This window comes from Argiope bruennichi, chromosome X2 (assembly GCF_947563725.1).
Source record: "Argiope bruennichi chromosome X2, qqArgBrue1.1, whole genome shotgun sequence".
Lineage (NCBI taxonomy): Eukaryota > Metazoa > Arthropoda > Arachnida > Araneae > Araneidae > Argiope > Argiope bruennichi.
The window spans coordinates 82,482,706-82,495,137 of NC_079163.1; the positions used below are offsets into that span (position 1 = coordinate 82,482,706).

The 12,432-nt window shown below is 28.5% G+C and overlaps 1 protein-coding gene across 3 annotated transcripts in view; it reads right to left on the reverse strand.

Annotated features, from left to right (window-relative positions):
• Nucleotides 1-452: 452 nt before the first annotated feature.
• The window catches only part of LOC129960044 (zinc finger protein rotund-like), a 590,565-nt gene continuing 578,585 nt past the window's right edge, over nucleotides 453-12,432 (reverse strand). Inside the window, exons 8-9 of one of the 3 annotated variants that reach the window (XM_056073063.1) lie at nucleotides 2,494-2,661; nucleotides 453-1,301 (exon numbers count right to left, since the gene is read on the reverse strand). In XM_056073063.1, coding sequence (XP_055929038.1) covers nucleotides 997-1,301; nucleotides 2,494-2,661 — 473 coding nt within the window. In that variant the 3' untranslated portion in view covers nucleotides 453-996. Of the gene's footprint in view, nucleotides 1,302-2,493; nucleotides 2,692-12,432 lie in introns of all 3 variants that reach the window. The other 2 variants (XM_056073062.1, XM_056073066.1) reach the window with 2 other exon arrangements.

Consider the following 12,432-nt stretch of genomic DNA (forward strand, 5'->3'; position numbering starts at 1 on the left):
TAAAAGCAAAAATAAAATTAAACAAAAATACAAAAAATTGCATTGCGTAAAAGATTTAAAAAATATTCTTAAATTTATTCTAAAAGCAGAAAAAGTATAGTGGCAGTTTTAAACGTAGCTCAAAAATAAATATTCTTTGATAAATAAATAGCAAGAAAAACTATATGTTAAATTAATACGCATATTAAAGTTTCTAACAATTGTCAATAATTCTCATATAACTCAGTATAAACTTCCAACATAAAATTTAACGTTGATAAACGTTTTAAGTAGTGCAAATTTTTAAAAAAAAGCATATATTTTTTTTTATGCAAAAATATTTTAACTTGTAAACATTGCAAATACAAAAACAAATATTTGATTTCTCATTTGGAATGAAAACATAAATGTTAATCGAGAGCACCATAAAATATGTTGATATAAATAATGCTATATCGAAAAATTGGCTTGGTACACACAATTTTAACAATCTAAGAATAAATAGAATATGAAGAGGCAATTTTCCCATTCACAAATGAAATGAAAGCTGAAATATAAAGCGTTATAAATGATATAAACATTTTGGCAAGAAGTCATCAAAATATCATATAATTCAAAGAAAACAGAAATCAGTCAAGACGAAACACCATACGCACTGCGCTTTATAAATTCTTGTCGTAAATCTTGATATAAAACTCTACAACTTTCAAGGCGTATACAGACGGCATTTCAGAATACCGAACTGTTGAGTCTTTGCAACGAATGTCGGTTGTGTAACGTAACAGTCGATAGTCAGTCACAAATAGGAATCGTATATTTCAAGGACGCCTTTTTTCATCTTTTGCAGAACCATGCACTTTTCGACTATTTGCCAATGTCTTAGGAATGCTCGAAGACCTAAGTTGCTGTACTGGCATGAGAACTGGATCTTAAAAGATTGAACTAAAGTATCTCGTGAAACGTTCATACAAGCAGAAACGAGTTTCTTTTGATGAATTAAAAATCCCTTCGAACAGGCTACTGGCCGTGGTGAGGACCGAGCAAAGGAAGTGGCTGGACACCGTGCATGTCTGTTCCACCGAGAGATCCCCCGTGCCCCACCATGGAGTGACTTGGGGAGGAAAGTCCAGGATGATTTTGCCCCATGTGAGATATGGGCCCTAAAGATCCAAGTCCAGAGGGCCCAGGTCCCCCATGTAGTGGAGGAGGCATGCCAGGAACGTCTTTCTGGCGTCTCTCGGCGGCCGCCCTACTCAAAACGTATTGGGCAGCAAATTGATGCTTGGGATCCATCCTCATGTTTTCCATGTGGTGCAAGAGACCTAGAAGAAGCGATTCACCCCGTTACATTTCAGATTAGTCTTTAAGAGATAATTTTTACTAGAAACCAATGGGGCCAATTCATGCTTAAGTGTTGGACATTAAAGCTCCGTGCTTTTTAAGATCTATTGTGATTCTCACTGTTTGCAGTTGTAGCACAACTTAGGACCCTATGGAGTTAGATGTTAAATGAGTTATGTTTATTATTTGACATCACGTGAATTGACTCCATTAGTATGTATTTTTTTAAAATAACAACTAGAACATACTTTAAAAATAAAAACAAAATTTAAATTATAAAAATAAAAAAAGTCGCCCGACATCACAAAATATCTATATATATTCGCCAAAGCACATGGTTTCTATCGTTTCGAAATTTATAGTGCATTTTGAACTTAAAAATGCTGTAAAATGATATTAAAAGCACATAAACAACAATAGTCACATGTACAGTCAGTTAGTTACATTGAAATACAAAGAAAAGCAAGGACAGAAAACAGGACACGGTTGTTAAGTTGAATATCTTTTAAAGCGTAGATATTAGATAACCTAAAAGAAGATGTGAGCAGTAGAAAATCGGTCTTTCTTAATTGTTTAATAGTTTTACATTTGATCCATTGTTTTGAAAATTAGATAAAATGTAGCAGCTTTATAAAAAAATTGTTAACCGTACTATTAAAAGCTATTTTAATGAGTGTCCAATGAAATAAATATTGCTCCAAGCAAAAATTTTGAATAAAAGTATCTTTAAAGTTGCCAAAATTTGATACAATAATACATTATGTATTGTGAATTAAAATTAATTGTAATATTTTCAATAACTGTTGTTTCTTTAATGCAAATTTAACTAACATCTGCTGAATTACGTTCTGGGCAATTCACTAAAAAATTTTTTAATAAAAAAAAACCATTAGGAATTTTAGAAGTTTGGCAATATGGGATAAAATTTTTTATAAACTCATGGAGTTGGCATGACTAGAATTAAAAAGGTTTGAAAAATCTAAATGAGAGATCAAAATTTTTAATATGGCAATTCTAATATACGACCTGGCATTCTTCATATTACTTTACCGTTCCGAAATCAGCATAATCCACATGCAACCTGATAGCCCTTGGAAGTTGAACTTAACTCCGTTCAACTTTAAGAATTGGATATTCATGTATAACTAATACTCCATGGAATAGAAACGTTACCTGACTCTTGTGTAAAGACACTCTGACACACGGTACAGGGCCACATTCTCAGTGGCGTGCTCATGCCAGAAGCTTCCGGGTGGCCAGCGATATGCTTCCTCAGGGATCCTTCGTTCACGTAAGTCTTGCCGCATACTGGACACGGATGACTTGTCGTGCGTCTTCGGCCTGTGGGGGTTACAACGTGCAGAAAAGATGCTATAACAAAGATAGTTGCCTTCTGAATTTTTACCTGTCATTTTACTAGTGCTGAAGCAGCACATATTTAATTAGATTGAGATTGCTTTATCTGCAGTTGATATATTTTGTTTACTTGCTGAAAAATGAGCACTCTTTCTTTCCCTTTTTTTTTAACGATCCCTGGAAGTTCTCATATTTCAAGACATGATTTTTAAAATGTACCATTTGATTGAAAAATTCAAATTTGAGGATGAATTTAAATTGTTTCTGTAATTTTAAGTGCTTTTTCGACTGCTAATGTATGCTAAGTTTTGAGGTTCAATACAGGGGCTGAATATGATGAAACAGCTGGAAGCATCTGGAATAAAAGTACGGCGACATGTTTTTCTAGATAGACTTTCTCTTCCGTAACGTTTGCCGATTACTCACAACTAAAGTAGACGTTAATTAAATACAAGCATGGTTGTGTGGAATTGTCAGTTTGTAGATGGTTTTGAATCTGAAGTTTAAATGGATGAAAAGGTTCGGTTTCAGAAACAAATGTTTCTAAATACAAAAATTTAGTTATCAGCAGTGGTGAATCTACAGAGTAGAAATAAATGGCAAAATACCAGGGACTCAAAATCGTAGGCGGATCGGATCCAAGGTATCACGATCACACTGCTACTGTCCAACTTTTAAAGATTGAAAAATGGGCCTCATTTTAAATTTTTCTGAGGAAGGCCTCACACTGTTTAGCCATGGCATTGATATTCAGATTAATTTCGAAATCCTATGTTTCTGAAAATTGCGCTTTTTATCATTTTAACATTTTCCAACATTGCAGATGTTTGACAAAATTCTCTGTAGTTTCCTTTATAGCATAGAAAAAACTTTTCAGAAATCATTCATGAATGCTCATATTAGCAGCTGCTATCAAACCTCAAAACCTGGCAAACATTAACGAAATTTCTGGACAAGTTTAAGAGTTTTTTTAGCATACATCTGATAAATATTTGTTAGCATACGTTTTGTTTGTGTGTAAAAAGAATACATGTACTGCTCGTTCATGTAATATAATTTCGTATAAGATTTTCTGTTCTAAATTTTTTTTATCCTGGACCTTGTACCAAAACACCAACCTAACCATACTATTACTATATTTTTAGTACGGAAAATGCATCAAAAATGTTTTTTTAAATAAATTCCTCAATATATTCATTATATGTGTTGCATTCCTAATATTTGAAAATCTTCTTAGAGAAAAATGTGCATTGCTGAACAAAAAGATGCAGCTAAAAGAATTAATAAAAAAAAAAATCTGCTTTGAAGAAACAAAAACTAAATACAGCATCTTTGATTTAAAAATGTCATCATGTTTATAGAAAAGCTCTAATTTTTTGTCATAACTGTCTTTACAATTCTATATTTTTGAAAGCATTATTAAGTTTTAACGTTTTATCTAAACTTAATTTCATATTCTTTACCGAATAGGATATTTTGTAATTTATGAAAAAAAAAATATTAAATTCTTTCCTTTCAAAGAATAACAAAAAATTTGTCCAGATACTGATTATTTCTGAAATATAATTGTATTCATGTCCTTCAAGTGTGTCTATAAATTATGTTTATTAAATAACTGCACTTAACAAATATGTTTTTAACGTCGTAAATAACGTCGTCGTTTGCAATAACGCATGACATTATTAAAATACTTATGCAGTATTATTGTTCATTGATTTTTTTTTCTGAAAAAATGTTTTTATTAATTTTTGCTGAAATCCCTTTTTAAAATTATATTCTCGTAGGAAAAGATCGGAAGGAATATACTTAATCATTTTAGCAATGAGCTGAATGAGAGGCTGATTGAAAAGGTCCCGTTCAGACCAATTAATAAGTTATTAGCCTAGTTTTCGAATAAATTTGTAAATCTTGCAAATTCTATTAATTATAGAATATAAGGGTGGTGTTAACCTTTTATCAAGTATAATTGGTCCTGTTCTATTCTGTTACGTTCACTTATTTATTACCGCATTTATAGACACTGAGTCTCTCCTTAAATAATGTACAGAAAAGTGTATTTTGCGCTATCATGTGTCATTATAATCACTTTTACACACACTGTTATAAAGTTACTAAAAATCGTCAGCATGGTGTTAAATAAAAATGTGTTGAAATGATAAATTAATGTGATTTGTTTATTAAAAATGAGACCTCCTATTTTTTACTGCCTATGACCTTAAAATTCTGAAATCCGAAACAACTTGTATGCATCTGAACTGAATAATCTTTTGTTTATAACTATCTTTTAAAATGATATTATTTTAATGAAAAACTGAAAAATCTAAATGATTTGCGTATTGCCTATTTTGCTTGGGATACTTTCTTCTATAATTCTGTCAAATATTTACTATATAGTTAATTATTTTCAAACCCTTTGAGCTTAGTAACTAGTAAAAGCAAGTAAAAATGGATATACACAGATTATAGCAAAACAGATAGGAAACTAGCAAGATAAAGAACAGTATGCTTCATACACCCGTGATAGATTGTTAATGAATTAATAAGCATTTAATTAGATTAAAGAGAAAAATACTAATAGCTAAAAAAGAAAAAATAGTGCTCATTTTTAATAGTATGCAACCTTAGAGTTAAAGCACTTTCATACTGCAAATCTTATTTTTTAAGAAACTCATATAAAATTTAAAACCACTAGATTCAATTATAAAAATTTACATTTTTCATATAAAATAAGTTTGCAGTATCAAAGAGATTTGTAAATATATAGAATTAGAGACTATTGTAAGAGCAAAAGCAGGTAAATGAGTCACGATAGTAATCTAATAGGACCGTATTAAAGTAGGTTAGTAGAAACTTCTTTTAGAGATAGGACTCAAGAGGTAAAACTCCTCAAAGGGTTTGACCGTATTAAGTAGGGGGAAAAATTGACTACCTAAGTCAAAAATGATTTTTCAGAAAAAGAAAACTCTCTTTCCTTGATTACTATCGAGTGATTAGTGACTTTTCAGGAGGGAAAAACATTCTTCCATTGATGATTGTAAAGTAATTGGTAACTTTTCAAAACAGTTAGTAACTTTAAAGTTCCTTATTATTGAGTGAACAGTGATTTCTCTAGAAAAAAAAATAGTCTCTCATTCATGTTACTTTCATTTTATTAAGTAATATATCGAGATGCCGTTGAGCTTTTTCAGGCGACAAAAATGTCGCCACAGTTAAAACAGTACAATTCACAGCTAAATAATAAGTAAAATATTCTAAGGAGAGCAACAATGAAGTGGAACACTTCTTGAATACAAAAATTATCCACTGTAATATGTCTGGCGAAGAAGCAAAAGAAACATTTTTGCAAACGGGAAAGCACTCATCCAAATATAGAATTGCAACCACATTCTAAATAAGTCAAATAACATGCAAAATAATAATAATCTATGTGACAACGAACAGAAAGCAATTTATATGCATGACTTTAAAAAACATTCAGAGAAGAATGCATTAATAACGAAATTCTGAGTTTTAAATAAAGAAATAAAAAAATATTAACTCCATTTAACTCTCAGGAGGGGGAGAATTCCAACAAAAATTAATTTCTGTTGCCAAATTTTTAACTATCTTTATTTTTTGAGGTCATAGATTTAATAAATGAAATATCAAGTTTAAACTCTGAAACCTATACTAATACCTTTTTTTTTTTGCTTTAACAGCTTAGTAAAGTTTTCTTATATGCATTAGTTAAGCTTTATTTTAAAATCATAGTTTTAATGATTTTGATTAATATGAGTAAACACATTTTAAAATGACTTTTCGTTAATCTTTAGAGCTTAAATGAGAAATATAAACTTTAATGCGCGAATATGTATTTCAACTATTTGGTAGATTTTTCTCCATTTTTTCTCAAAGAAATAAAATCGCAAAATGTTTGCAAAGTTAATAGCGTGTGATAATAAAATGAAGGGATATACAATTCTATAGCAAAGATGAGAACTTACCATGCAGCACAAATAAAAAAAATAAGCTAATAAGTAGATTTAATTGCATCAATACCCTGTTTCACGATATAAATTTGGTTTGATAGAGTTAACATGATCAGAAAGGATTAATTCAGAAATGGTAACTGTCGTCACAGGAACTTAAAAGTACACAAATCAAAAGAATCACAACAAGCACTTAACGCTTTCATTTTTAGTAACAGCATGGAATACCGCAAGACTCTAACTACAGAGGAGGTATCTAATTATAGAAATAATTTTTAATTAATTATATTTTTTCGAACAGAAAGACAATTGCCAGATTATTAACTATTGATCAATTTAAGTTTTTTTTAATGTCTGTAATACCTAAAAAAACTGAAAAATATACTGAATATATTTTAAGTAAATCGATCGAATGTTCTCACTACTTAAATCATTTTCAAGAATTTATAATCATATCAGACTTTCAAAAGTGCAAGTAAACTTACTACATGAAATTGGAGAAAGTCATCCTTAATTGTGCAATGTGTAGGATTATTGCAAATTTATTTCAGAATTTTGCAGATAAATTATTTAATACTTATTCTATTTATGAAGAAATATGATCGAAACAAAATAATAAATATATGAAGTGCAAACATACATTAAAGTCAAGAAATGTCTTCTGAATCATATTTTCTAAAAATTCAAATCTAATTCGCAATAATTTATCAGATTATAGTATATCTTTCATCCATAATTGATTTTGAATTGAATTGAGAAAGATAATTCATGAACCAAGTATTTAAAGTCTGGATTATCGATTAAATTCTAAAAAAAAAAAAAAAATATTCTTAACTTAAATAAAGCCCAAAATTTAATAATGCAATTGGATGTTTGAATTAATGCGGTATGTTGTTACTAAAAATTCAAATGAACACATTTTGCAAGTTGCATAAAATAAAACGGAACATTTAAATAAAAAGAAACAAGCAAAATTAAACAATAATATTTGAAAGCCATGCATCAAAAACTAGCAAAATTCTTACTCAGTTTTATGCATACATAAAGACAAACATTCTAATAATATAATATCAAAATAATAAAAATATGCAACACAAAAGAAAACAAAGAAATGCTTCATATATACAATTGATTATTTGATTCCATGAGGATAAACATTCTTAATATTTATAGAGGGAAAATAGGAAACAAATTTAAATCCCTCAGAAAATTTAATAATAATTCATGAAAATTTATAGTACTTATAAAATAACTATTAATAGTATTCACATTAAGCTTATTTTATGGCTAAATTAGTATTTGAAAAACTCATATTTCTTTGTTAAAAGTCATGTAATTTTTAGTATTTTTGATAAAGAATTTTCCAAAATTTTCAAAGAAGGGTTCTAAGTAAAAAAAAGACATTTTTTTTTTTTCATATTCAACATTGCCTTGAATTGAACCAATACCCAAGAAAATTCATATAAATTATTGAGGATTACAAATTTACAAAATGAAATGAAATACTAAATTAAAATTTATAGTTCCCTTAATTCGATACAAAACAATTTGATGTTTTATAATTATATTATTGTTCACTTTTAGGTTTAATTTATTTTAGTTCAAGTCTCTTTTTCAACTTACACGAATTTAAAATTTTGCTCAAATAATCAATTTATATTTTATGAAGCACATAATAATGTTTAATAATAAGCTTTCACAGGTAAAAAAAATATAAAGCAACCAGTAAACAAAAGCTTTACAATAACAATGACATAATGAAAAGAAATATAAAACATAAAAATGATAACACAGACAAAAAAAACTTAAACAAAAAAAAAGCTAAAGACATAATATAAAAGTTAAAATATAGATTTTGCTGCTTATCTATCATTTACAGTTCTTTCATTAAGCATAGAAATACCACGCTATAAGACAAACTGTACAAAACTGGTAACCAGAAAAGATATTTACAGGAGTTTTAAGAAAGCTAAAGCTTATTTAATGAATAATTGCACCTACATTAACAAATGAACATTCTACCACATATGTAAAAAAAAAAAGGGCTAAAAGACTGAGATAACTAAGCTAATAGTTTTTTTCCCCTTTATCTGAACAGGAACATTGATAGTACGGTATTATACTTATTGCTCTCATTGAGCTTAGTAGATTGGTTTGTGGTTTTACTTTAATATTTTTTTTTTCATTCGCGCTAAAGCTGCACCGAGTGTGTGGCGCACTATGGCGTCACATAAATACAGACACATGCGCTTTTAAAAGCCCATTTTTGCTATATAATCAGTTTAGCTCAATATACTTCACAGCTAAAACTATAATGAAGCTGAAATATTTTGTAATAAACACTTTTAAAGCGAAAAAAAAAAGTAATAGACCAAGAAATTTCTATATTTTTATAATTAAAGAATATTTTTTATCGTAAAGGAAGTTATGTATTTATCTTAGCTGCTCTACATTTTTGATCTCAGGAAAGAAATAAAACAAAATAGTATCTCTAAATTAACTGACTATAATTTAATCACATTTAAAAACATTAAGAATTAAATCTATTCTTAAAAATTATTTGTAGCTTTAAATAACTTTCAGTAGGATTAGAAATCTATCACAGAAAGAAAAGAAATTTTTGGCATACAACTTAAATTGCCTTAAACAACAATTAATCGTCCCAAAGCGCAGATAAGATTTTTTTTTTTTCGTTTCATACAGTAACAATAGGTCAAACTAACAACTCACTCACGGCCACAAGACTACAAAAAGCAAAAATATATATTCTAAAATGTCTAAAAAAAAAACGAATTATAGAACTGTCCACAAAGTAAATGAGATCTTTAGCTGTAATGTGCGATGAAAATCTTGAAAAAAAAAGATAAAAGTATTTTTAATTTAATTAAAAAATAATACAAAAAATATTTTAAGATATGATAATGATACAGCATCCCCCACAAAGCAATTAAGCTAAAAATTTGCTCGAACTGTTAACGTGTAAACTTTTTGTTCGACATTTCGTGTTAAAAGAAAAAAAAATGTGTGCATAAAAAATATCGATGGATTATTTGATGGTATAAATATAACAAAACGCGCCCAAATATATTCATGAGTAATGAATGAAAGATAAATTAATTTATTTTATATCCATCTAAATGATTTTGCAGTAACAATGTTTAAGAGTATCATTGCCTTTATTGCGAATTCTTTGAGTATTTAAATCTTAATAATTCTAAAAATAAAAGCTATGAAACAAATATTTAAAAACACATTAAGTAACTGGAATACTTAAAACGAAAAGGTAAAGATATATTTAAGTATAATAGGCGTATTTGGCTAGAATAAAAGCGTTCATCGGTCTTTTTTTTCTGTTCGCATACAGACATAGAACTCAAAACGGTCTAAACAGAGGATATATTGACCAAATGAGCCCAATAACATTAAAAGAAGTTCTTTATATACAAACATTATAACATCAATTGCACCAGTAAAAAAATTTCAAAATTTATAAAGTCTAATTAATATAATAAAGCATAATAACAATAAATATATAAGCTTTTGAATTAGTCAATCAACTTTTGAAATTTTAAACTAAAAAGTAATTTGATTAATACTGGATTTGATTAAATATATAAAGAAAATAAAATATTGCGACTACTTCACTAATATTATACACATCTATAAATTTGATAACTAATTTAAAATAACATTTTCATAATAAACACTTAGACTTATATAACATTTCATAAAATACGAATAAATAAGGGTAGACTGATGCACGATAGACTCTTGAAAAAGAAAATAAGTAAACTTTCAAAACAATTTTATAATTTTTTCCAGTATTTTTATACTTAAAAGTTCAAGAGCCAAACATCAATTTACCCTTGCACATACAAAACTAATACCTATTCACAAAATGCGTATAATTTGTGACATTCCAAATAGTGTTTGCTAAAGAATTGTGGGATATTCATAATAACGATAATAATGTGATATCGATTTCACACGGGGGAACCAGCATTTTATGTGTGAAAACTAAATAGCACCATGAGTATAAAAAGTGCGATTTGTATTGGAAAATACGAAAACTTAAACAAGAATTGTCATTTTTTAATTCATTTTAAATTTGAAATAAGCAAGCTGGAAGAGTAAAAGAAAACCCTTCATCCATATCTTAAATGGGAGGAAACCTTTTTAAAATCAAATTGTGGAACTTTTATCAGTTATCAATGTATTATTACATCTTTGAGCCATTCTCTAATATTAATTTATTATATCAAGAAAAGAATGAACTTTTAAAATTAACTCTGAATGAATTCTACTTGTCCTTATATTAAAAAATATAAGATGAATAACGCTGTGATGTATTATTTATCTAATTATGTATTAATATGCTCAGATTAACACTTCTCCTTTTATAGTTGAAGCACATGCATGCTTTTATGAAACCAATATCATTTTAAAAATCATTGTTAAATTAGAAATACATATAATCAAATGAAGTAAATTAATGCATAATTAAATGTTAAACTCATAATCAAATAAATAGTCATTTAAAGTTATTCTCAGTTTCGCGATTTTCATTGATATGTATATATTCCGATACAGAGAAATATTTCTGACTTTTGTAAAGTATGTCAATTATATTGGATAAGAAGCTTGCATTTGATCATACATTTAATCTAAAAGTTTAAAAAATTATGAAATATATTTTTAAATTACCACCCTTGCTCTCTCGTCTATTAGCTTCATTTTTTTTTATATAAGTATTCACTATATTTTTCTTTTTGATATTAATTTAATATTAAGAAGAAATTTTTGTTGGATAATTAGCTCAATGAAATGCAATTTATTTTCTGTCAATACAGGTCAATCAGCCAGTTTAATTTTCTTGGTTTTAAGAAGAGGGATTGATATATAAATTTACGGGTTTTTCTCCCATAAAAATTGAGGTGATTAAGAAAGAAAGAAAAAAAAACTCATGGTAATAATTTCAAACATGCTTCGAAAACGATTGATTGTAATAATGATACCGCGATTGTATGTAGTAAAGCATAATTCGAAAGCACAGAATTTTCACTGCATGATATAAATCAAGACATCCCATATAGGGGAGTCAAGCGGAGGCTTGAAGAATTTCACAATGCCTTATTTATTAAGAGTCTTCATTAATAAGTAGTTAAGGAAAATCACGATTTGTGATGTATACTGTTTGTTTAATATTTGGCTGCATAACTATTTTAAACTACATTAATTTTCTTTAATCGTTGACTAATACTTTTTTTTTGTTGCTATTTCGACATATAGGGCTGTAACAAAATTTTTTGAAGGAAAGAAAAAAAAATTAGAAAAGATATTTTTATTTATATCCATTGATAATCGTATTTTGTTCTACAACTCTGAAATATATCCCTCACAACATGATTATGCTAAAATTGATTTTCTCTATTTGTTCAAAGGTAGTGTCATAAAGACATTCGTTTCCATGAAGTTTCTTTACGATTCTGTGGAACTGAAACGTTTTTTAGAGATTATCATTAATGAATGGGGAAAACTCAGACTGTGAATTCATGGTGCTATTTCAGTTTTTACAGGTTAAGGAAAGATGGTTGTGCTCTGCCCAAAGCATGATGAGCATAGTGGTTCTGAGGGTGATTCAGGTGGTGATGGGAGCTCAATGCATGACCAGGATGGTGACCTCCCACCACAGAGGGCACCACGAAAGGTCCCATACCCATTCCCAATTGTGACATGAGTGTGGCAGTAGAACTGGTCAAAGAATTGCCATAAGAAGAGGTTGGGCCTG